At 41.0% G+C, this 25,866-nt stretch overlaps 1 protein-coding gene across 1 annotated transcript in view; it reads left to right on the top strand.

Annotated features, from left to right (window-relative positions):
• The first annotated feature begins 2,013 nt into the window (after window positions 1-2,013).
• Window positions 2,014-25,866, top strand: part of rargb (retinoic acid receptor, gamma b) — a 101,535-nt gene continuing 77,682 nt past the window's right edge. Inside the window, exon 1 of the mRNA XM_052111012.1 lies at window positions 2,014-2,583. Within this exon, the coding sequence (XP_051966972.1) occupies window positions 2,442-2,583 (142 nt within the window). The 5' untranslated portion in view covers window positions 2,014-2,441. The remainder of the gene's footprint in view (window positions 2,584-25,866) is intronic.

Below are 25,866 nucleotides of genomic sequence, written 5' to 3'. Positions count from 1 at the left end.
CAATTCACAGTTTTATACACTTTTATTAATTTGTCAGGTGCTTTTAAGTTAGTTTGGAAGATAACAGGTTGTAAATAGTGTGAAATATTATTTTGCTAGTTTTGTCAAAATTTGCTATTTTCATGGTATCGTATCTTAATAAATAAGTTTGGCAAAAATGTGACTTGTGACTAAAAGTTTGCACATTTCTTAAGCACATCTATATATTAATCATTGTTTTTATAGGGTTATACAGTATATCTAAATATTTGGTACTTTATGCATCTGGATGGAAGAGCTCAACACGGTTTCCTTTATCTCACCAGGAAAAGACTTTTTGACCATTCACACACATCTGCAATTGCTAGTCACAGCAGCTCTTCTTGCAAATGTGTACACAGTAGCCGCGAACAACACAGCGCGTGGGTGCTGAACTAAGTTAGTATTTGGTGCTATCGATACTGAAGATAGATCTAATGAATGTATATATATATATATATATATATATATATATATATATATATATATATATATATATATATATATACTACACAATATATAAATATATTTATATTTTAGAATCAACTTTTTATGAAGCCCTGGTACTTTCAACATCACTACATGATGATAAAATCATTTGGGGTTTTACTAAAAACTTTCATGGTTAAAGCCCTGGCAGCCCAGCCCTTGTGCCCATGAACGTTAGTAAAACAGCTTGTCATGTGATCACAACATGGCGGCCACCATATGGGGGGACACAATATAATGCTTGTGTGGCTGACAGGCTGATCAGGACAAAGCAGAGCAACTTCTACCAATGGGTTTCTGGACCACTGATAAGTCTTGATACTCAAATGAGTGGACATCATAAACATGTATGTCAAAAGTGCTATTTATTTCTATATTGGTAAAACTTGAAGTACTTAGAAAATATTTAAATAAACTGTCTCAGAAAAACCACAACATTTATTTTCTGATGTTTTGTAAACTTAAATCCTTTTGTGGAAGTACTTTAGAGTTAAATAAGAGCATTTCAATCTAAATACAGTTTGATCCAGAAGTCTGACACCACTAGTGAAAACATGTTCATTTAGCATTTTCTTAATTTGATAAAAAAAATCAAAACATTATTTCATATTTGTAAACTTTTTTTAATTACCATACACGATAAATAGTTGGCACGATATGGTTTTCCTCGTGTCTTTCTGTAATTATTACTTTTGACAGCCAATTTGAATGGAAAAGATGATAGCTATATTGAATATTTATAGCTATATATGTGTTTTTTTGCATGCTTTTTCAAGTTCAACGTAGTTTGAAAACCTGAAAAAATGCTTCTTGAGACCCCTGTACTCTGCCCAGCTGTCTGTTTGTTGTCTGTGCAGCTGCAAGTTGCAAAATATATTATCAAAAAGTTAATGAATTGTTCACACAAAAATGAAAAGTTCATCATAAATTACTCACCGTGTTGCATGAGCGCTACTATATATTTTTCTTCGTTTTGTGTTCTTTAACTTTTTTTTACTTATCAAAATCCTATAAAAAAGAAAAATTTGTCCAACCCCACAATACCTCCATTTGCAATGGTTTGTTATCTCTACTCACCTCCTGTGAACTAGCCTCAGAGGCAACAGTCCCATCATACCTCACAATATATATATATTACAAGGCTTGAATTTAAAAATCCTATATTCTGTTTAGGTAATACTTTATTAACAATTGAATATAAAAGTATCTCTGTCAGTGTTACTCCATGATGGATTTAGAGCAAAGGGAGTCAAAATATTTAAAAGTAAGAGGAGAGGGAGATAATTACAATAGGAAATATGCAAATAGTTTGTTTTCAGTTGTAAAGGTGTAACATATGATGCAGGTTTACAGATTACTCCAGCAGAAAATGGAAGAAAAGTTTTGTCTTTCAGCCATCCAAATGAGCTCCGCCCCTCCCTCTCTCTCATTTCCCTCCCTTGCTCTGTAATTCCTTCCTTTCTCCCTCTGCTGTGGGCTAATCTAGTCAAAGAGACTCCATGCGAGTGCAACCAGCTCAGATTGTTGAGCCACAGATTGTTAGCTGACTCTTTAAATATTGACAGTCAGGCTGGGCTTGTCGAAACTCAATTTATACACCATAGGAGAAGAGGCATAGGGTGGTGGTTACCATAGAGTTCGACAGGAGCCTTTTGACTCAAAGAAGAACACCTACAGGGAAGTTAAGTAATTTAGAGAGAAGCAATTGGCTACAGTGACAGCTACATCTGAAGCACTTCTCCAAAATCTTCCACAGTGACTGATTGATTTGGCAATTTTGGCAAACAGACTGGAAAGCTCCTGATTCTTGACTGTTGATGTTGGTCCTCATCTGCTGTTGTTTCTTAACTGTATCTACAGTTGAAAGACAGCTCAAGACATAGCACAGAACATCTGGGAAAAATTTGCAGAGCTCTTGGCGAGAGGTGGATGTCATGTTTGACTATGTGGAGGCTCTCGGAGTAGGGGCAAGACCCCTGTTTGACGTTGCTCAAAGTTCCTGCATGCTCAGGAAAGCCAGATCCTTCTTCCCTGACCTAGAACCCTTCTCATGGACCAACAGCACTAGCCTGCAGTGTAAGTGTGCTGTACTTATACTATACTTAGTATAACTGTGTAGTATGTATAAGCTTTTAGCCACTTTTAGACTAAAGAAATTCCATTTAAAACTGTGTGTCCTTAGCACTGATTGTGTTTGTTATAATTGTCCAGCATATTGTGCATGGTAACTGACTTGATACTCATGTTAACTAGGGTTAAACACTCAAACATGACTTTCTAAAGACCAACCCCTCCAAATCATGCTTAGCTCATTGAACATGTATCTGTACTGCTAAATAATAGACTCTTATATTTCCAAACCTACACACACACACACACACACACTTTTAGACTACAGTAAGACTATTTTAGAGTATGAGTGAGGCATATTTTGCATATTCTTATGCATTATAACATGAAGACAAATCATTAATATGATTTAATTATTTTAATTACACTAATATCCTAATAAATAACTAATGTAATCTAGATAATCTCTTCTCAGCTGGGATATGGATACTGAAATCTTAATAATTACCAATTATAAGATGACTCCTTGTGTTTAGAGGAGATTTACATTTACATTTATGGATTTGGCAGACGCTTTTATCCAAAGCGACTTACAGAGCCCTTATTACAGGGACAATCCCCCCCAGAGCAACCTGGAGTTAAGTGCCTTGCTCAAGGACACAATGGTGGTGGCTGTGGGGCTTGAACCAGCATCCCTCTGATTACCAGTTATGTGCTTAGACCACTACACCACCACCATAGGTATAACATATAATATATTATATTGAGGATTAATTCAAAAACAGTTCCATAAATGATTCCTGCACATTACTGCAGTTTTTAATTCTGCTGGTTTATCCTGAATTACAACAATGTTGTTGATTTTATTTTTCTAAATAAGACACTGTTGTTGTCATCTTAGTGCACCTGGTACATGCAAAATATGCTACCGTCCCCATTGACTTCATTTTCTGTTTGCTTTTGTTCAACCATTTGGAGTCCATGGCAGTTTGAATGAGATGTCAGCTTAAGCCCTCTTCAGCATGGATTCATTACTGTGTTTATTACAATATTCAGACCATTTTCATTGATTATGTTACATTATAATAAAAAAGTTCTTCAATAGACCATATAGACACTAGAGCTAGAAGATGCATTCAAGGTCAACTTCAAATGCCTCCAGCACAGAGATACAGAAGAGAAGCAAAGGAAAATGAAGACAGCTTGGACTGTGAAAGATCTGTGGAGTATTAATTAAAGAATAGCTGGCTTTATTGACTGGCTGAACTGATTCAATTAGTTTATGCCAATGAATATGATTTTTAAGGTTGAGATCAATTATATAATAACTCATAACTTAAGGTGACAACTGCACTTAACCACTTTTTACAGTGTAAAGTTGGAGGAAAATACAGTATCAGGAGCTGAATTTAGAATCATGGATGACAAGAGAAAGCCCATCCAAATGTGTCTGTGTGTTATTTTGTGTGCGGCTGAGTAGATTTCACATGCCCCTGCTGGAATTTGCCCCTCTGATGTAATGGCATTTTATAGCCAGACTGTGCTGCTTGAAAGAACATTGTAAATAACATGAGCCCAACCCCACAATACATCCATTTGCAATGGTTTGAAATTTGAATTGTCAGCTTTAACTAGTTAATTTCCCTTAGGATCTGTTCTACCCAATAGTGCTATCTAATTTATTTATTTATGTATTTTTTTAGTTCTCGGTTAGTTCCGGTGCCCTAAGTTAGTTCTTAGTTTTTCACATTGCAAACTTCTCAAGTTCAAGATGACCCCCTCCCCTTTTTTTAACCTTTCCAGATATAGTCAGGTTGGGTTCATGTCAGAATGGAACAGGTTATTAGGTTGTGTTCTCATCAGAATCGGATGACTTCATGAACAACTGAAACATTGTGCCGTTTAATATGTTTTTTGGTGTGTAGTTTTTGCTTTTTTTGGTGGGGGGTGGTCAAGGAAATTGTGGATGGGGTGACCAAATGTTGATTCAGCTTCATCCTGAAAATGCAAAATAAAAGGTCAGTTTATGAGGCGTTATAAAGAAGAAAGGAAGCATTGTATGCATATCGTTAAATGAAAGGGGCTATCTAAGTTTAACAACTTGCGTCTAAGAAAGACTGCTCCTGTTTTCCAGTCTACCTTTAACTGTGCAGGACATGTGTTTTTGGCCCACGTGTAAAGTGGGTCTGGGGGAGATCCTCCTTGTTTAGGTTTTTTGTTAGTTAAATGTTCAATCAATCAGTTTGTCTTGTGTGCATACTGTACTGTATGTGTATTGAGTGGTCTTTTCTGTATGTTTTGTTGACAGTCCACCATTGCATGTTGTTGTAGGTAAATGCAAAGCCATTCTCTTGGATGTTTTGTTATTGCCCTTTGTATCAGAGCTGGAAAGAAATCTAGATAGAAACATTGCTTGTGTGTGTGTGTGTTGATGCATGCAATGCTAATCTTATCAATAAAATACTAACAAAACTGTTTAACAAAGGTTGTGGAGCGGAAGTGGGCGGGGCCGGGCCTGATTGGGCGTGCGAGGGATAAAGTCGGCCTGTGATGACGGTTCGAGAGAGAGAGAATTATGGGCATGTCCGTCATGTGTGTGTTTATGTTTGTGTGTTTTGGTGTTAAGTTTTCATTAAATTATTATTTATATTGACAAGCCGGTTCTTGCCTCCTCGTTGCCCATCTTAACCCCCTTACATTGCTGCTGAAACCCGGGAAAGAGGAGGGATGCCCGTCGCAGAGTCCTCGACACTGCCGTCCACCCAGTGGAGCGACGCTGCCATCTGCCGGGTGACGGAGTAGCCCGACCGCCCAGACGTGGGGAACGGCCACCGTCCGCGGGGCAAGTGGGGACTGGATTCCCTGACTGCCTGGAGTGAGGGAGCCACTGCCAGGGGTGGGGGAGTGCCCTGCCGTCCCCAGAGACGTGGAGGGGTCGAGGGAAGACCGCCGTCCACGAGGGGAGGAGGGAAGCAACTGCCAGGGGCGGAGGAGTGTCCCCATGTGCCGCCAGAAAAGCGGAGGGGTGTTCTGTCCGCTGGGGGTCGGAGGCTTGACTCCGGTTCACCCGGAGAGGATTGGCTGTTGTCCGCCGGAGAGTGTGGAGGAGTGTTTGAGGACCACGCGATGGTACATCAGAGAACCGGTGAGTGAGCTTTTTCTCTCGCTCTCCTCTCTTTCGCACCGTGTTGGCCTTTTCCCTCGCCTATTTTTTGTTGTTGTTTTCCCCTCCTGTCTCCTCCCAGGTTGAGGAAGGCGGGGATGACCTGACGGGGCGCAAAGCACCCCAGGGAAAGGGGGCGGGTGTATGTCATGCCGGTGGCACCCCGCCTGAGGTAACGCCGGGAGGAGTGTGGAGTGGAGGGGGGCGTGGCCAGGCTGGAATGTCGCACGCCCGGTCCCCAATCGGCCTGATTGGGCACGTGAGGGATAAATGAGGCCGGTGACGACGGTTCGAGAGAAAGAGAATTACGGGTGGCATCTGCTTTCTGTGGGTGGCTCGATGCCGGGGCCAGCCTACTGGGGTGGGCTGTAGCTGAGCCAGTGTTGCTGATGCAGGGGGACGCCCTTGGCAACAAACAGACGCAAGTGCGAGACATTGCTTTGCGCCGGGGAAGGATGTATTGTATGGTCCTCATCTGTCTTTTAACCACTGAGGTTTGCTGGGCGAAATCCTCTACGGTGCCGCTGAATAGGCCAACCTGGTTCGACCAAGTTGGGCCAAAGGTGGCGCTCCTGGACCACTAAGGTGGACATCGCCTGCCCGAGAGACCACGTCGTGATCATCATCGCTCGGAGGGATTGGTCATCGAGCACAGCTCCTGCATCAGTCTCGGGTCAGAACTACACTTGTGCAGTTCTTTGAGCACCTTGGCTTGGTAGTGAGAGAGGATGAGCCCGCGAACCGGGTCTGGGCAGTAAAAGAAAAATCGCGTGAGCTCATCATGCACTTCCAGGAAGAAATGTACGGGGGCGGGGCTTGGCTGTAAGTGGCACTCGGGGCCCCGGGACCAATCATCGGGCCGCGAGGATTCAGTGGAGAGCGGAGGATTCCACTCCATCCCGACGCTCACAGCCGCCCGGGCAAGCATGGCCTTCAGCTGCACATAGCGGCAGACTGAACCAACCCTCCCGAAAGCTAATAGAAAATAATCGAAAAGTAATCAAAAGCTCATCCACTTCGCGAGCCACGAACGTGACCGCAAACTCGTCCTGAGACGAGCCGGCGGTCACATAGCAGAACTTGCTGGGGAAAACAAGCATGCTGGGGAATGGGAGGTCCGTAGGGGGTTTCCTGGCGGAGAAGCTCCCATTGAAATCCACAAATCGCCCCCAGTGCTAACTGACACCGACTCATACCTGTGGGTAGAAGGACCGAGTCAGGGAGCCGCTGGAGTGGTTTTCCCTCTTACGAGAGAAAGGCGTGACCGCAATGTTGCCAAAATCATGCCCTCGCAGTGAGAGCATGACCCATCCACAAGCGCTGTCCCTGCGTGGGCAGTGCCCAACACGAGAGGCAGCGATAGTGGCTGTGGGAAGCAGAGAGGTAACGATCGCAAAACACTCAAACAAAAAGGCATCTTGAAAAAGACGCTTTCATTTGCGTCACTTTTTTAGAGGAAAATCTACTCTTTTCATTTGTGAGTATATATATATAAGAAGCTCTGCTCAGCAGTAGCTCAGCAGTCAAAGTGCCCAGGGGGTGATACTCAACCCAACTGTTGTGTGTGTATTCAGGGAGAGAGATGAATGGAACAGCAGGAAGAATTCAGCTCTGTGAATACGTCCGCTCGGAAGGAAAACCTTCTTTTTTAAACTCGTCCTAGGCCTTTTGTCCGATTTGCATGAAAATTGGCCTGCATCATCTAGAGGCACTCACGACAAAAATTTATTTACAGAATTTTTATAAAACATGGCATTTTCGAATGGTGCTTCAACGAATTTGCTGAAGAACAAGCAAAATTTAACTTGAGGCTGTATCTCCTTAACGCTTTAGCAGTGCGTGTCATCATCATTAGGTCCTGAGGTTACCTGCAGCGTTTTGGCGCACTGCCCTCTACTGTTCATGAGATATGAAAAAAGCACATTTTTGCTTATAACTTATGAACAGTTTGTCATAAAATCATCAACGGACATATTGGTTGTCGACCATTTTGAATATTCTGAAAAACCGACTTTTTCGAACTCGTCCTAGGCCGTTTGTCCGATTTGCATGAAAATTGGCCTGCATCATCTTAAGGCACTCAAGACAAAAATATATTCATGGAGTTTTGATAAACCATATGACAAAAGTAAATTTTTTGCTTAGAATTTCTGAACAGTTTGTCATAAAATCATAAAATTTGACTGATTAAATTCAGTGGGGTATAGAGAGTCCAGCGATATGAAAAATTCCTATGTCTGTCATTTTGGACGTCGGCCATTTTGAATTTTGACATAAAATGCTGTATTTTACAAATGATTTGGCATATTGTTACAAAAGTCGGTATGTGTCTTTGGCACCATGCTCTGAAGGGACTCAAAAAGTTTCGGACAGCACCACCTTGTGGTCAAAATTATAATGCTATTTCTAAAAAAATGCCAAACCTACTTTTTCGAAATCCTACTAGACTGTTTATCCAATTTGCCTATAATTCCTACACAAAAACTCAGAACTTCACGAAATTAGGTGAGCACATGTGACATATGATTCTAAACAAGCAAACAGACTTTTATGGAGATCAGGCCATAGGTGGTGCTATGAGATTTAAAAAGATTTAAAAACCATGTCTTCCCTAAGTAAATTGCCTGTATTGGCTGTAAATGGTCTATTCCATCTATGATCTAGGTGGTTACATACTTACTAAATAAAACATAATACCATTATACGCATATGCTTAAAGGCTTTAAACTGCTTGAATCCCGTTAATTGCTGCTCGCAGCTATATTTATTATTTGTATTATTATTATTCTGCTCTAAAACTGATCATGCAGACCAAACCGTAAGTCAAAGAGAGCTGAAACTTTGAAGGAAGAGTATTTGGGCTGATCAGGCCCAAACGTTGAAACGTTTGTATCAACGTTTGGGCCTGATCAGCCTCAATGTATTACTCTAGTGATCATTTTTCAGTTTTGACCCATAAATCCTAAACCATTTGTCACATACTCAAGTGTCTTACATCCTTGGATTCCTTGACTCAAGACGAACAAATCATATATCTCCTTCATGAAAATCCATCCATTTTGTACATCTACCAAATGAAAAGGCCAAATATTACAAAAATGATACACATAGACAACAGGGCATTCTGAGGATGCACGCAAAGTTGTGAAAAATGTTGCCTATAGGGGGCGCTACAAAAAAACCCAAAAGAAAACAAAACGCTCATAACTCCGCAACCGTAAAATCAATGAAGTTGAAAATTGGAATGCGTCTTAATGGGGCCAAAGGCTAACATATCCTACAATATCAGTTGGACAAATAAAAAAACATGGCCACCAGCAGCCAATAAAATTTCAGCAGATGTGAATGGCTGACCATTATGAAACTTGAGATGTTCATACGCAGTTTCAAAATGAGGCTGTGTACAAAGTTTTGTGAGAATCGGCCCCAAGGTGGCAATATAACAAAAAAAATATGTTTTTGCTAATTACTCCACATCCGAGCTTCAGATCTTCACCAAACTTGGCCCAGGTCAGCGCTAGACCATGCAAAATAATTTGTATCCATTAAATCGTCTAGAAGATACAATCCGATATATTTGATTAGTGTGGCCCATTATGACTAATATTCCTGTATCTTGTGTGCACAAATGCCAAATTTCACAAAACTATGTAAATATGGAAAACAGGAAATTTTGAGGAATCATTCTAATTTTCATGGATTTATGATGAACTAGGGGCTAAGAGCAAATTTTAAATAATCAGGCATTTATCTGACCAATGATAGCTGTAATATTATTTTTGTCCATCAGAGGGAGCTACGGGATAAGAAACCCTTTTAAGTCTTTCAAAGGTGTATGAATGCATATAAACTTATTTCAAGAAACGTGGTATACTACTGACAGTGTGTTTGCAAATAAATCTGTGATTTCCAAAATGATTTCAAATTTCACAAAAATATTGAAAATATATTTGTCAAGTTGCCAGACATGATTAACTGTCACATTGATTTAGGGATATGTTTACATATGTCTGGAATTATATTTTGTATTATTCTGCCATAATACTGATCTTGTAGACCAAACCGTAAGTGGTAGATAGCTGAAACTTTGTGGAAAGGTTGTCCCCCTATGTGTGTCAAAGTTTAGGTCCGATCGGCTTCAAGGTGGCGCTATAGTGATCACCTAAATCGTTTGTCGCACACTCAGGTGTCTTATATCTTTGTATTTCTTGGCTCAAGTAAAAAAAAACATGTCTCCAATTTAATTTCCGTCATGAAAATTTTGTGCTAATTTTTCTAACTCCTCCAAGGCTGTATGTCCAATTTGCTAGAAAATCAGTGTTTGTCTAATATGGACCCTCATGACAAAAAGTTAACAAAATAATTTTTATTAGTCTAAGCATTACAAAGATATTAGCCAACTAATTGGTCAGGCTTCGTCTATTTTGTACGTATTGACCAATATCTACCAAACGAAAAAGCCAAATTTTACGAAACTTGATACACATAGACAACAGGACATTCTGAGGGTGCACACAAAGTCACGAAAAAACGCTCATAACTCCACAACTGTATGATCAATTAAGTTGAAAATTGGTATGCATCTTGCCAATCGGCCAAAGGGTAGCATATCCTTCAATATAAATCAGACAAATATATAAAAAAAAATGGCCGCCAGCAGCCAATCAAATTTCAGCAGCTTATAACATAAAATGTCTCAGAATGTGACTGTGTACCAAGTTTTATGAAAATCGGCCACAAGGTGGCGCTATAAAAAGCTAATTTACTTTTAACTCCACAACCGAGTTAAATAATCTCAAATTCTTTTTGTACCAAGTCCTACAAAATGGATATCTTAATTTTATTGCATTTTATAAAATATATAAATATTTATATTTATAAAAAGCAACTTTTTGGAACTCCTCCTAGTCCATATATCTGATTCTCACAAACATTGGTGTGTGTCTAGGCGTGAACCCTCCTGACAAAATGCTAAAGACATTTTGATTTGTCGAAGCATTGCAAAGATATAAGCCAACTAATTGATCATTCGTCATCTATTTTGTATGTATTGACCAATATCTACCAAACGAAAAGGCCATATGTTACGAAATCAATTCACATATACAACAGCACATTTTCAGTCTGCATGCAAAATAAAAAAAACAAATGCCCAACCTATAGGGGCAACTACAACTAAAACAAATGCTCAAAACTCCTTAACTGTATTATCAATGAAGTTTAAAATTGATGTGCTTCTTGTAGGGGCCAAATGCTTACATATTCTATAATATGACAAATAAAAAACAAGGCCACCAGTTAAATTTAAGCAAAATAGCTTTATAAACGGTGTGTAAATTATTGTATATTATCCAATGTTACCTGCTATTGTGAACTAAATCTAGGACACCCTATGTCTATAATTATCAAAGAAAAGTTTAACTTTAGTCATTTAGTTATTTACGGGTTGCATTTATCATGTGGGTTTGACCAAGTGTATCCAAAAGCCTATAATTCCTCAAATAAATATTCAAATTCCTAAAACCTTTTTGGAGATTGGGTGCTTTGTGGCTTTATAACAGTTAAAAAATAAAATGAAAACCATAACAGTTATCCTGTTTCAGGATTGTTGAACACAAGACATCAGTCATATTTAACACCAGTTTGCAAAGACTCTTACAATGTACATATACATATACAAATACATACCTTTTTTGCATACTTTGAAAGTTCTTTAAGGCTTGAACACCGACAATTGCTGCTTGCAGCTGTATCTGTTCTAATAATCGCTAGATTAGTCGATTATTAAAATAATCTTTAGTTACAGCCCTACTCACCACATCAATGCACTTCAACCTAATAATATACACAGATTCATATTGGTACTGTTGGGTACAGTTCCAAGAATAAAAAGCAAACGCGCTAACTAACCAGGAGAGAGAGAACAAAGCTACATCCTACTGCTTCTCTTGCAAACTAAATGCAAGAAAATCACAATATAGTTTACAGCCATTTATCAATCAAATTCTTAACACGTGGCGCAATAATCACAAGGGAGAGGCACACGTGTGCTGAATTGAGCTTAATTTTAGCAACCATATTCTCTCATAAGAGGCGCACACCATGCATACTCAATAAGGAATGCGCCTAGGCAGGGGCGAAAATTTCATCAAAATGTTGGGGGGGACAATGAACATAACAATTGTCAAGAGCAATTTTTGAAGGGGACACCAAGGGGTTTTTTGTTGTTGCCCTGTTTGCATTTGTATTATTTTATTTCTTAAACAATTATTTTAAGAATATATCATTATATTATTTACAATACACATATTTTAATGATATTTTAGGAAGGGACAACCCTCAATCCTCAGATAGGGGGGGTCCTGACCCCCCCGCGATAGACATAATAATGATTTACACACATTAAAGCCATCTTTCTTGTCACTTATAATTATGATGCATGCTACTTTTTTAAACTCAAAGTAATTGAGATACATGCATTTAAAAATTCACTTGTTACACTGGAATATTTAAAATGAACTAGTGAATTAAACAATGTGCTTAAAACTTTAAATAATCTTAAAAGAAATGGTGACAAACCTGTACATGCTGATTATAGCCTACTGATTAAATTCTAACCTAAAATCTTAATATCTTAATATATATAAATCTTTTTCTTTTATTATTAATTTTACTCAAGACTTTTACTGCATTAGTCATTCTGCATTAGATCACTTTGGCAACATGGCTTAAAATTTGAGAGTAGAATGTTAGGGTGTATTGACTAACTGAATCAAATTTGAACGTTTTACTCAAATTTAGTGAATCTTTGGTTGTCTTTAAAGGGGTTATGAAATGCTCTTTTTTATAGTTCATTATCTTCCCTGAGGTCCACTGATAATGTTAGTTAAGTTCAAAATTAAGTCATCATTTTGTAATAGATGATAATTTTCCACCCTGTCTCTGTCCATCTTTCTGAAAAGTAGATTTTTTTGCCTCTGCTCCTCCTTTAAACTTCAATGTAAACACCCTCTGTTATGATTGTTAAAAGCATGCAGCCTCTCAAATTCAGCCATTTTTTAAACTCATTCTTCTCATTCACAAGCACCAAAATATTAGAAATATATATTTCATGGTTTACACATAACGCACACATCCAACAAATGGCATATGAATATTTTACACTATTCATCTCAAGCACAACTGTTAACACTTACACCCTGTCTACACCGGCCGCTATAATCAGTGATACTGTCTACCATGGAAGCCTCAGTTGCTGTGCATCACTCCAGTAAACAAACAGTTGTCCCATTCCATTTTGCACTGGTGCTACTTCCAACGACACAAAGAAATGTTTCAGAAAGTTTGTATCAACACACCTGGTGTAGACAGCGTGTCAGTATCATAAACAATCATGACATTTAAAATATTAATGATTGGAACTGTTTACTTACGTTTTTGATCGGGTCCAATAGTGTTTTTAACTGCCCCATATCCTCAAGTGACAATTCCTTGGCAAAGACTCATTTTATGACTGCTTCACAGGATGCACACATCCAGTTTATCATCCTGCACTGAGGTGCACATCACCAGAAACAAATCAAAATGGTCAAAGATGTCCATCTTGCACGTTTAGATACAACAATTAAAATAAAAAAATATTTACATGCCCACAGCAAGCATTGTCTTTCATAGAGGCAATGGGGTGAGTAAGCCATTTGGTGTTTCTCATGTGGCCCCCAACTGAACTTGACTCGCTGAACATACACTTGACTGTCTGAGGGAGCTGGGTGCCATTTTGTTTCTTTTTGTGCTGGTTCCTCCTAGCGGCTGGAGTTTGTTTTGTGTAGTAACACTCCTTCAAGAAACTCTTAAATCAACGGAAGGTGACATTTGCACTGATATTTCCAGCCAAATTGAGAATAGATACTAAGGATGGCCGCAAAATATTTACATGCCCACAACAAGCAATGTCTTTCATAAAATCAATGGACTGAGGAAGTTATTGTGTGTTTCTCACATTGCCCCCAAGTGAGCTTGTCTCGCTGAATATTCACTTGACCGTCCGTGGATGCTGGGTAGCTTTCTTGTTTCTTTTTGTGCTGGTTCCGCCTGGACTTTTTAAGTTTAGTGGGATGGACATCGGTTGGACCTGTTGTGTGCGGGTTTAATGCGCACATTTTTTCTTTTTGTTTTGTTCGGGGGGAAGTTTGGGGTTTGATTGTTGCAATAATGGGCAGGGGTTTAAAGAGTACTGAAAAATAATGCTCAAGTAAAAGTAGTTACTTCTTAAAAATGTAGTTTGAGTATAATAAAAGTACCTGTTCTAAAATTACTCAAGTAAGAGTAAAAAAGTTTCTCATTTAAAAGTACTCATGAGTAGTGAGTATTGAGTACTTAGTTGCAAAATCTATGCCCCTTTATAATAGAAACTCGATACTGCAATTTAAAAATGTAGCACACATACTGTAATTTACATTCCCTTTTATGGCTGTTTGCCAGAAAGAATAAAAATATAGGTATTTTATAGGTGTTTGTGAATGCCAACTTTTAAAATACAAAACTTATCTATGATACTGTAAACACAACATTAATCTGATTTAAAAATAAATAAATATAAGGACGACATGATTACAGAAATGAAAAGATAAAAAAGTTATTTTCACTATCATAATGTATGAAACAATTACATTAAAATCCGTTTATGTGCAGGGTCTAAATTTCCCTTAATTCCAATTGAGAGAGTTATTGTTGTGCATAAAACAGGTTTAAACCAATGCAAGGAATGCAAAAAAACACCAAAAAAGCAGGGTCACTTGGCACAATAGAGGCGGTAGAGCAGTTGTTTGGTACAGGGGTCACATCGGGCTTTAAAGGGATAGTTCACACAAAAATGTAAATTCTCTCATTATTTAGTCACCCTCATGCCATCCCAGATGTGCATGACTTTCATTTATCAGCAGAACACAAATTACGATTTTTATGAGAATATTTTATCTCTTTTGGTCCATACAATGCAAGTGAATGGGTGCCAAAATTTTGAAGGTCCAAAAATCACATAAGTCAGCATAAGAGTAGCCTAATCCATGTGACTCCAGTGGTTGAATCCATGTATTCAGAAGCGTTATGATAGGTTGGGTGAGAAACAGATCAATATTTAAGTCAATTTTTCTCCCTGCTCAGTCAATCTCTACTTTAACTTACTCTTTCTTCTTCTTTTGTTTTTGGTGATTCACATTATTCATGCATATTGCCATCTACTGGGCAGGGAGAAACATTTCTAGCAAAATTTTACTTAAATATTGATCTTTTTCCTCACCCAAACCTATCATATTACTTCAGAAGTCATAGATATAACTACTGGAGAAACATGGATTTGGCTACTTTTATGCTGTCTTTATGTGATTTATGGAGCATACAAATTTAGGCATCTATTCATTTTGTATTAATTAATACAAGTATTGTATGGACCAGAGCTGAAATATTCTTCTGAAAATCTTCATTTATGTTCTGAAGAAAGAAAGTCATACACATCTGGGATGGCATGAGGGTGAGTAAATAATGAGAGAATTTAAATTGTTGAGTGAACTATTTCTTTAAGTAGCACATGGGGGCCACATTGTTCTCCTTATGAGATACAATGTTCAATATTGATTTAGTTCTTGTATCTTTTAAGCCCAGCAATAGTTGTGTTCTCATTCAAATGCATGATGCACAATTTTCTGTTGTTTGTGACTGGTGGAATTTTCTGCCTAAAATATTGCTCTACAAAAATTAATACTTTTCTATCATGCATTTAAAAAAACATGTTAGAGGCTAAGCATAATTATAAATAATTTCTTAACATATTTACTTATAATCTTTACTTTCCTGGTAATTTATTATACAAATTAATACAATCTCTCAGAGGTCAGTATTATACGATATATATTATACGCTACTTGTTATTCTGCCAAAAGCAGAGAGTGGTTTTCTTGTTTCCTTGTTATTGTTGTTTGATTAATAGCCTTTATATGGCATAGCCTACTAGACAGTGCTCAATTCGGTTACATGTACACTTCAAGTCCAACATTTGATATGTCCAACAACATACGTTCACTTTGGACCAAATGACTGTGTTTACATTAATGCCTCATCAAGATGGGCATTGGTGGAATTATAAAGTGTATTTGATCATTTAGGCGCATACCTGCATTAGTGCTCAAACATTAGCCACCTGTCAATCAAACAGCACACAGTGACAGACGTCAGGAAATAAATATATTTTATCTAGATCGACCAACCAGTGGTTATTTTGTTAATTTATAGACACCCGGTAGCAGCGGTACAAATAAATGGATAAAGTTCAGATTATTTTACTCTAGATAAGGGCACCTGGCAGGGTTGCCCTCTTTCCCCAATATTGTTCTGTCTTGCCCTGGAACCATTAGCAGACATGATAAGAAAGGAGGATGATTTTCCAGGGGTGGTGGCAGGAGGTGTGGTGCATAAGCTTTTACTTTACACAGATGACATTTTATTATTCGTCTCTAACCCTACTAGATCTATGCCTTGCCTCTACAGAATTAAATAAAATAATATTATACTCCGCTATCTCGCATGTGCACTCGGTATGGACAAAAGTGTCATGAGCATGCCAGAATGTAGCTCCCCTACGTGTCAATGTAGGGGAGTGTTGGGTAGGACTGGAAACCTCCACCCTCCCCTAAGCCCTCACAGCGAGGTGATTGGTTCCGTGTGCCGCTCACAGCCCAAATACCCGGCCGCACCACACACACACCCATGGCCAGGTGATTGTGAAGAGCTATGAGAATGGTCAAGAAGCCCTCCTCCCCCTTCTCCACCCCCCAACGCTGGGTATATGGAGAAAGGTAAGTGCTTTGAGGTTCCAATCAGCGCAGCCACCTTGGGACGAAGCGAGGCTCCTCGACGTGGCATTTTCTGCTTCCTCCGCCGCGAGGCCCCACCCCCAGTTACATAAGGTGCGATTGTCCCCTTAGTGCCCCTCGCCTGGAGTTGGACGCATTGCTAACGCTTCCAACTGTTGGAGTGGCAGGCCATGACCATCCGATTTGGCTACGTGACTCAGTTCGCCAGGCGCACACCCCAGTTCGGCGGTGTCTGCTTCACCCAACATGCGGAAATTGCAACCCTTCTTCGCCAGGGCGCGATAGAGCCTGTCCCTCCAGCCGAGATGAGGAAAGCGTCCTATAGCCTTACTCCATCGTACAAAAGAAATACTGTGGATTGTGGTCAATCTTGGACCTGCGAGTTCTGAAGCTGGCCCTGTACAGATTTCTGTTCAAGATGCTGACGCAATTGGTTTGCGGCAGTAGACCTGAAAGATGTGTACTTTCAGGTCTCGTTTTACCTCATCAAAGACCCTTCCAACGGTTTACTTTTGACAACAAGGCGTATCAGTACAAGGTCCTTGCCTTTGGCCTGTCCCTGTCCCTTTGCACGAAAGTTGCAGAGGCAGCTCTTGCCCCATTATGGGAAGTGGGCGACGACTGGCTGATTCTAGCACACTCTCGATAGTTGCTGTGTGCACACAGGGACCTGGTGCTCAGGCACCTCAACCGTTTAGGGCTTCAGGTCAACTGAGAAAAGAGCAAGCTCTCCCCGGTTCAGAGCATTTCATTTCTCGGGACGGAGTTAGACTCAGTCTCCATGATAGCTCGCCTCACGAGTAAGTGCATGCAATCAGTGCTGAACTGCCTGAAGTCATTCAGGCGGTGTACAGCGGTCCCATTGAAACAGTTTCAGAGGCTCCTGGGGCATATGACATCCTCATCAATGGCCGCACCGCTCAGGTTGATGCATATGAGACCGCTCCAGCACTTGCTTCAGACTTGAGTCACGAGATGGGCACGGCCCCACAGCACGCATCACGTGGCCATCATGCCGATCTGCCGCCACTTTTTCAGCCCTTGCAGCAAGCATCCAGGCACTTCCTGGTTACGACAGATACCTCCAAGCTAGGCTAGGACGCTGTGTACAACGGGCATGCAGCCGCTGGTTCCTGGAGAGGACTGAGTCTGTGTTGGCATATCAACAGCCTCATATTGTTGGCAGTACCACTCGCCCTGCAGAGGTGACAGTGGCGTAAATAAAACCACCTATATATAAAACCGCTATAGCGGTGCACCACGACTCGGTGGATGATAAGTCCTTGAGGAAGCACGACCTGATCATCAGATTCCTCAGAGGTGCCCAGAGGCTGAATCCTATTAGGCCACTCCTCTTCCCCTCAAGGGGTCTCTCCACAGTCCTCCTGGGCCTCTGAAAGTCCTGTTTATGTCGCTAGAGTCAGTCAAGCTGAAATCCCTCTCCTTAAATACGGCCCTCCTGATTACACTCACCTCCATCAAGAGAGTTAGGAAATTGCAAGTGTTTTCTCTCAGCGATACTTGCCTGGAGTTCTGTCCGGTAGATTCTCACGTGATCCTGAGACCCCGACCGGGCTATGTGCCCAAGGTTCCCACGGCCCCTTTAGGGGTCATGTGGTGAGCCTGCAAGCGAAGCTGCCCCATAGGAGGTAGACCCAACCTTATCGTTGCTGTGTCCGGTGTGTGCTTTGCGCAAATACTTGGATTGCACACAGAGCTCTAGATGCTCTGAGCAGCTCTTTGTCTGATTTGGCAGACAGTGGAAAGGGAACACTGTCTACAAAGAGAGGCTTGCCCACTGGATCATGAACTCCATCATGCTGGCATACTAGGCTAGGCCTTGCCCGCCCCTTTGGGAATACAAACACACTCTACGAGGACTCAGGCATCCTCGTGGGCACTGGGCAGTGGCACCTCTCTAACAGACATCTGTTGGGCAGCGGGCTGGGCAACACCAAATATCTTCTAGACTTTTTGGTCTCTGGGTTGAACCTGTTTCGTCCTGTGCATTTTCAGGTACAAACAGGTAAGGTTACGGGATAGCTGGCCGGGTATACCGCTTGCAAACAGCGCTTTTCCCCTCCATGAGGCGAGAAATTTCCTATTTGAGTGTTACTTCTCCTTCGGGCAGGATGTAGTCTCCACAGGGACTTTCCCCCCTGAAAGAATAGGAAAGGAAAAGAACACCTTCCCCGATGCGTATAATAGTGTTAGATGGCCCCAGCCGAATCTAATACTCAGTGGAGAGAAATGGCTACGACTGGCATGGCCTGCTCCCATACTAGTTACGTTGCTTCCCCCCCTCCCCCAATAGGCATTGATATTGTTGTTGTAGAGGTCGTCTTGAATTAATGAGTACCCCAAGTGACGTAGAGAATGGGGTATTTTGGTAGCTTGGTTTCAATAAATGCTTTTATTGCATTTGGGTTGAAGTTTTGAGTTCTGGAATTTACAGTATGTTTTTATAGTAGAATGACCTCTTCCTTATATGTCCAAATATCAAGGAACATTTTATTCCTCATGGCATGACCCCATTAAAAAATTGCATATCCGCAATATTAAAACAGCAAATTATATTTTATTAGTGTACAGGTGACATAAGGTATAATAGCATTTGAAGCGAGTGAGACGTGTAAACCACCAGTCATGGTTTGTTTTCTTGTTAAATACCATTGTGTTACTTCAATAATAGACCGGTGTGCAACACAGTGTCATTCAGTATCAATAAAACTTCTATTATATACCGTTTGCAAATATGCAGATATCTCGTTTAAACAGATGTAAGTTACAAACCTCTTGAAAATCCAGGGTTTTCATCCTGTCAAGAGCTCATCTAATGTCTTCCTCTGAAGTGCATATTTTGTCAGCCAGGATCAAAGCTTTAGAATCAGGATCACAAGTTCCCCTGATTCACAAATCATGACGGTCAGTCTGTGATAATCCAAAAAGGCAATCCAGGACATTTAAACTGTCAGGACAATGCTGCTCCTGCTGGATCCAGAAGAACGCATGAGTGCAACTTCAAAGTAAAAGTGCTTCACGTGTGCTATAAGTAAATTACTTATTCATTATCCACTGTATGAACAATTGGTTTTTTAAAAAAATGCAATTGTGTATGTGCATATAATGATTCACTGTTGTTTGCCGTGTGTTTCTCCCCTGTAATCTGTTCCTCCTGGACTACAATTCCCATAATTTCCTGCTCTCCCAACTACCAGCTGTCCTTGATTGTCCTCACCTGTGTTTAGTTAACTTATTAGTCTTTGTGTATATAATGGCCTGATATCTGTTCAGTCCTTGTCAGTTTATAATGTTTTGACCTGTTAATTGACCCATTCCTATGATATATGTTTTCACTGTTCCAAAGTTTTTCCTATCGTGGATGTTTCTTTTGTTCCTGTGAAAACCCTGTTAAACTGTACTTTGTTTACTTTATTAAATGCAATTTAGCTGCACTTAGATTTAGCTCTTGTGACTTCCTTTCTAATGTTACAAAACAACAGACCACAAAAAATTGATCTAGCAGCTTCTCTTTTGGTAGCAATTGTACCAGGCAGATATACCCCTTAAGGAGTACTCACTTCACTTCTGCACCATAGCCAGTCTCACAGGTTAAAAGGATTCCGACCTCAAGTCAAGTAAATTCAAGTCATTTTTATTTGTATAGTGCCTTTCACAAAACACATAGTTTCAAAGCAGCTTTACAGAAGATCAGGTATTAACAGAAGATTAAACTGTAATATCTATTATGTCTTAGAGTTATCATTATGTAGTTTGATGAATCTGACTAACTTCGTGAATGTAATATCAATATTACTTGTGCATAGTGCAAGTTATGGTTTAAAATTATTTAACTAAGTAAGTGTTAAGGGTCAGTGTTTAAACAAAGATTTTGTATGAACTGTAAGATTAATGACTAATGTCTTTGAAGTCCATCCTAGATTAACTGTAGAAGTTCACGTAGATCCAATTGTCCTTGTTAGTTGGCTGATGAAGGGTTTTGTTAGCAATTAATTTATAGTCTATGTATTCCATTTCAAGAGTGTAGTCCATCGTGAGACAGACGTGATGAAAGCAGAGATCAGTTAGGTACATCGCAGTTCAACTTCTGTGAGGTCTATCCTATGTCCAAGGTTTAGGCAATGGCATATGAAGTATCCCATGTCTTATTGTTGGAATTGGCATCAGTTCATCCTCTGTAGTCCATCGTAATAGACTGAAGTGATGTTTGGCTGGCACTGGCTGCTAATAGTCATCATCACACAGCATCACGTAGAAGTGGAGTCCAACACAAAACAGGAATGGAGCTGGATCCAGCCGGTTCTGTTGACCTCAGGATAGGAGTCCCGAGGTTGAGACAGGGAAACAAATTAAATAATATTAGCATAGATGCCATTCAACTTATTGCAGAGTTATAGATCATGATCACTGTTTCTGGTTCCGGCAGACCTAACTAAAGCAGCATAATTGTGAGTTGAAGGATATATTAGGTGAATGCCTGGCTAAATAGATGATTCTTTAGTCTAGACTTAAACTGAGGGCTTGTCTGCATCTCGAACAGTGTTAGGGAGACTATTCCATAGTTTAGGAGCCAAATATGACAAGGATTTTCCTCCTTTTATGGATTCTAAGAACTATTAACAGGCTAGAATTTTGCAATTGTAATGAACGTGATGGAATATAGCGTGGTAGAAGGTCACTTAAGTACTGCGGAGCTAGACCATTCAAAGCTTTGTACGTAGTTAACAGAATTTTTAAATTAACAAGAAATTTAACAGGTAGCCAATGTAACGATGATAAAATGGGGCTAATATGATCATATTTCTTGGTTCTCATCAGCACTTTGGCTGCTGTATTTTGAACCAATTGAAGTTTATTTATTGATCTTGCTGGACATCCTCCCAGTAATGCATAACATAATCTAGTCTTGACGTCATGAACGCATTAATTCATTTTAAGGCATCAGCAACAGAGAACATATGTCGTAATTTAGAAATATTTCTGAGGTGGAATAATGCTGTTCTACAAACATTGATAATTTGATTTTCAAATGACAGATTGGTATAAAATATAACACCTAATTTCTTCGCTGTTGAAGATGATGTAACAGTACATCAATCGAGAGTCAAATTATATTGTAGTGGCTCATTTTTATTGGTTTTTGGTCCAATAATTAGTTACTCTGTTTTGTCTGCTCCTCTCTCACTGTTGATTGCATGCTAGTGATTACCCCTCTGTGCGATTTTTTTTTAAAGAAATATTTAAGATTCCACACAATTTTGTGATCAGTAATAAAATAAGCAAATTTGTGACATTAAGTGTAAGTCATTTTGTACAAAAAAACAGGTTTTATTTCATTAAAGCATTATCATTGGGATTTGCAGAAATATTTCACTCAAACTTTTATGCTGGTAATATAATTTGTAATTACAAATAAACAATTAAGTTAAAATAAAAAATAGGAAAATTTTCACAAGTGGACTCCCGGGGGAAAACTCCATGTCAAAAAGGTTGTCGACCCCTGGTATAGACCTAATGGTTTCTCCCAAGTTGTTTGTTTGGGAGGAGCTCTGCTTATTATGTAAAGCAGGGGTAGCCAACTTCAGGATTACTTGAAAATGACAGGCAGGTGTGTTGGAGCTAAACTCTGCAGGAAGGTAGCTCTCCAGGAGCAGGGTTGATCACCCCTGATGTAAAGGATTAAATGGGCTTTTAGTCTACCCACTGAAAATGGACTTTGTTATACTGCTTTAAATGTGAAGAAAAGAAACAGCTCAGGTCATCCTTTTATGTGTTTTCAAGCTGATACAATTAAGGTTGTTGCTTTCAAAATGGTGAAATACGAGGGCAGGTAATGTGTGTGGGCTGGTTTGGGTTGTTTACAAGGACATTTGTTTTAGGTTACAAACTGGTTATTAAAAGGGTATTATGCTATAAATGTGGTTTATGAGGATATTTCTAGTGTCCCCATAATTTAAATAGATAAAAAACATATTAAACTATGTTTTATTGAAAATGTAAAAATGCAGAACGTTTTTTAGGAGGGTTAGGTTTAGGGGATAGAATCTATAGTTTGTACAGTATAAAAATCATTATGTCTATGGAATGTTATAATGATATGTAGACCAACGTGTGTGTGTGTGTGTGTGTGTGTGTGTGTGTGTGTGTGTGTGTGTGTGTGTGTGTGTGTGTGTGTGTGTTCATGGAGACATGCCATTTAACACAGTGTGGTGTTCCCCAGTGCAGTCACAGATGCTATGTAAGGCACGAGAGACTGAAACTAAGCCCGTTTCTCAGGGACATGCTGGCCCTCTCTCACACATTTGGTTCAAGGGCAAACTATTGTTTTTCACTTAATCAGGATCTTCATTTTAACTATTCTGATGCTGATCCTTAGAGTTCCATGATCACTCTTTTATTTTGTGTGCAACCCCCTACAATGGCTGCATCTGAAACCGTAGGCAGCTGACTTGCTGCCTAATCAGTTAATGGCTTGACTGACAGCTGTTTTGAATTAATAGAACTAAAGGAGAAGTAAACTGGTCTCCGAACAGCACCTTATTTTCATCCTGGCTCTGTATACATACTCTGAAGGCAGAATTTTCCTGTTTTTGGATGCAGCCAATGTGTGGGTAAATGTTTTTTTTTCTTGGAGATGAATCGACTTCTTTACAACCACAATACAGATTTTTCAGGTGAGCGCACCCATTAGGTGTTCATTTTCAGTTACCTTATTTTAAGAAGGCAACTCAGACACATAAAATTTGAGCTCATAAAATCAGATGAAAGACTAATTCTTTAGAATCCTTTTAATGCTCCCACAATGTACAATTTATCTATGGTTTATCCATACCTTGCTGAAAACAGCAGCTAGAAAACATCTTAAAATTGAGGAAAATTTGTATCACAAATACACAATGCCAACATAACATGCATGTAACGTTTCTGGCAGGCAGGACACAGGAGCAGACGAAGACGATGTTGAAGTGAACCCAAGTGCAGTTTATTTACATAAGTGATATATCCAAAACGTGAATCCAAAACATAATAACATAAACGACTTGACATAGACTTAGCATGAATCATGAATCAACATTACATTGACAATACTCGACAAAGGCAAACATAAGGGCTATAAATACTCTGACATGGGGGAACATAAACCAATGAACAAACAGAACTCTAAACAAGATAATTAAACAATAAACCAATGAAAACAAGACACATGAATATGGAGGGAAAACAGGATATCACATGACTAGACAAGGAAGTGAACAAATTCCACTATAAAAGACACAAAAAACAGGAACCAACAGAATAAACATGACAATGCATCAATACAATTTCATTGTCACGAATGTAAGGCAATGAAGGCAGATGAAGGTTGAGGATCCAAATGCAGCTTACTTTATTATTAACAAAAACACAAAGGAAAACCCTCAGTGGGGAAATAAACATAAATAGAGAACTAGGGCAGGGAACACAGACCAGGGTAACAACATTCAAACATTCAACGACTGACAGAGACTGAACAAACAGACAGGGTTTAAATACAAAAACATGGGACAAAGGGGCCAATGAACAAACAGAACACAAACTAGATGACAAGGTGATTAACAGAAACCAAAGGCAAATTAACAAGGGCAGGTGAAAACAATGACAGAGAACACGAACGCTAACAAGGAGACTATGGAGTTAAACAAGGGACAAAAGACTTTAGAAAAGGGAGAAAACTAAGGAGTGCAAAAGTGACAAACAAAAGGGCAACAGTGAAACAAGACAAGGTATACATAACAGAGCCCCCCCTCAAAGGATCGGATTCCAGACGATCCTAAAGAAAAAACCAAAGGACAAAAACTCACAAAAAACAAAATGAGGGCACCAGGGGCAGACAGGCAGACCAGGGGGGCACAAGAGCAAGAGGGCAGTCCAAGGGGCACAGAGGGCAGGCAGGAAGTCCAAGGGGGCAACGAGTGGCAGACAGGCAGTCCAGGGGGGCCAAGATTGGCAGACAGGCAGTCCAAGGAGGCCGAGAGGACAGGCAAGCAGTCTATGGGGGCACAAAGGGACAGGTTTAGGGGGCCAGGGAGGTATCGACTGGGCAGGGACAGGTTTAGATGGCCCGGGGGCTGGCCATAAGGCAAGGGCCGGCTCAGGGGGCCTAGGAGGAGGCCACAGGATAGAGGCCGGTTTTGGTGGCCTGGGAGATGGCTGTGAGCCAAGGGCCGGTTCAGGAGACCTGGGACGTGGCCACAGGACAGAGGCTGGTTTTGGTGGCCTAGGAGATGGCCATGGGGCAAGGACTGGTTCAGGAGGTCTGGGAGCTGGCCTCAGGGCAAGGACAGGTTCAGGAGGCTTGGGGCCTGGCCGCAGGGCAAGGACAAGTGCAGGAGGTCTGGGAGCTGACCTCAGGGCAAGGACGGGCTCAGGTGGCCTGGGAGCTGGCCACAGGGCAAGGATAGGTTCAGGAGGCCTGAGAGCTGGCCACAGGGCAGGGACAGGTTCAGGAGGCCTGGGAGTTGACCACGGGATGTGGGTAGGCTTGGGGTTCCTGGGTGGTGGCCGCAGGATAGGGGCCGGCAGTGCCGCGTGAGGCGGAGCCAAGGAGGACTTCAGAGGCGGAGCCGTAGAAGACTTGGGAGGCGGCACCGAAGGAGGCGTAGGCAGGACCGTGGGGGGCTTAGGAGGCGGAGCCGAGGGAGGCCCAGGGGGCGGAGCCGAGGAAGGCCCAAGAGGCGGGGCTGAGGGAGGCCCAGGAGGCGGGGCCGAGGGAGGCCCAGGAGGCGGGGCCGGGAAGGAACTAGGAGGAGTTGGAGGCGAGGCTGAGGGAGGCTTCGGAGGCGGAGCCGGGAGTGGCTCTTGCGGCGGGGCCGTGGGAGGCGGAGCCGTAGGAGGCTCGGGAGGCGGAGCCATAGGAGGCGGAGCTGTAGGAGGCTCGGGTGGCGGAGCCGCAGGAGGTGGAGCCGTAGGAGGCTCTGGAGGCGGAGCCGCAGGAGGCGGAGCCGTAGGAGGCTTGGGAGGCGGAGCCATAGGAGGCTGAGCCATAGGAGGCAGAGCCGTAGGAGGCTCGGGAGGCAGAGCTGTGGGAGGCTCAGGAGGCTGAGCCATAGGAGGCGGAGCCCTGGAAGGCTCGAGAGACTTGAGAGGCGGAGCCCTAGGAGGCTCGGGAGGAGGAGCCCTGGAAGACTTGAGAGACTTGAGAGGCGGAGCCCTAGGAGGCTCGGGAGGCGGAGCTCTGGAAAGCTTGGAAGGCTCGGA

Source organism: Xyrauchen texanus, chromosome 39, assembly GCF_025860055.1.
Source record: "Xyrauchen texanus isolate HMW12.3.18 chromosome 39, RBS_HiC_50CHRs, whole genome shotgun sequence".
Lineage (NCBI taxonomy): Eukaryota > Metazoa > Chordata > Actinopteri > Cypriniformes > Catostomidae > Xyrauchen > Xyrauchen texanus.
This window is presented reverse-complemented; position numbering and strand designations above follow the sequence as displayed.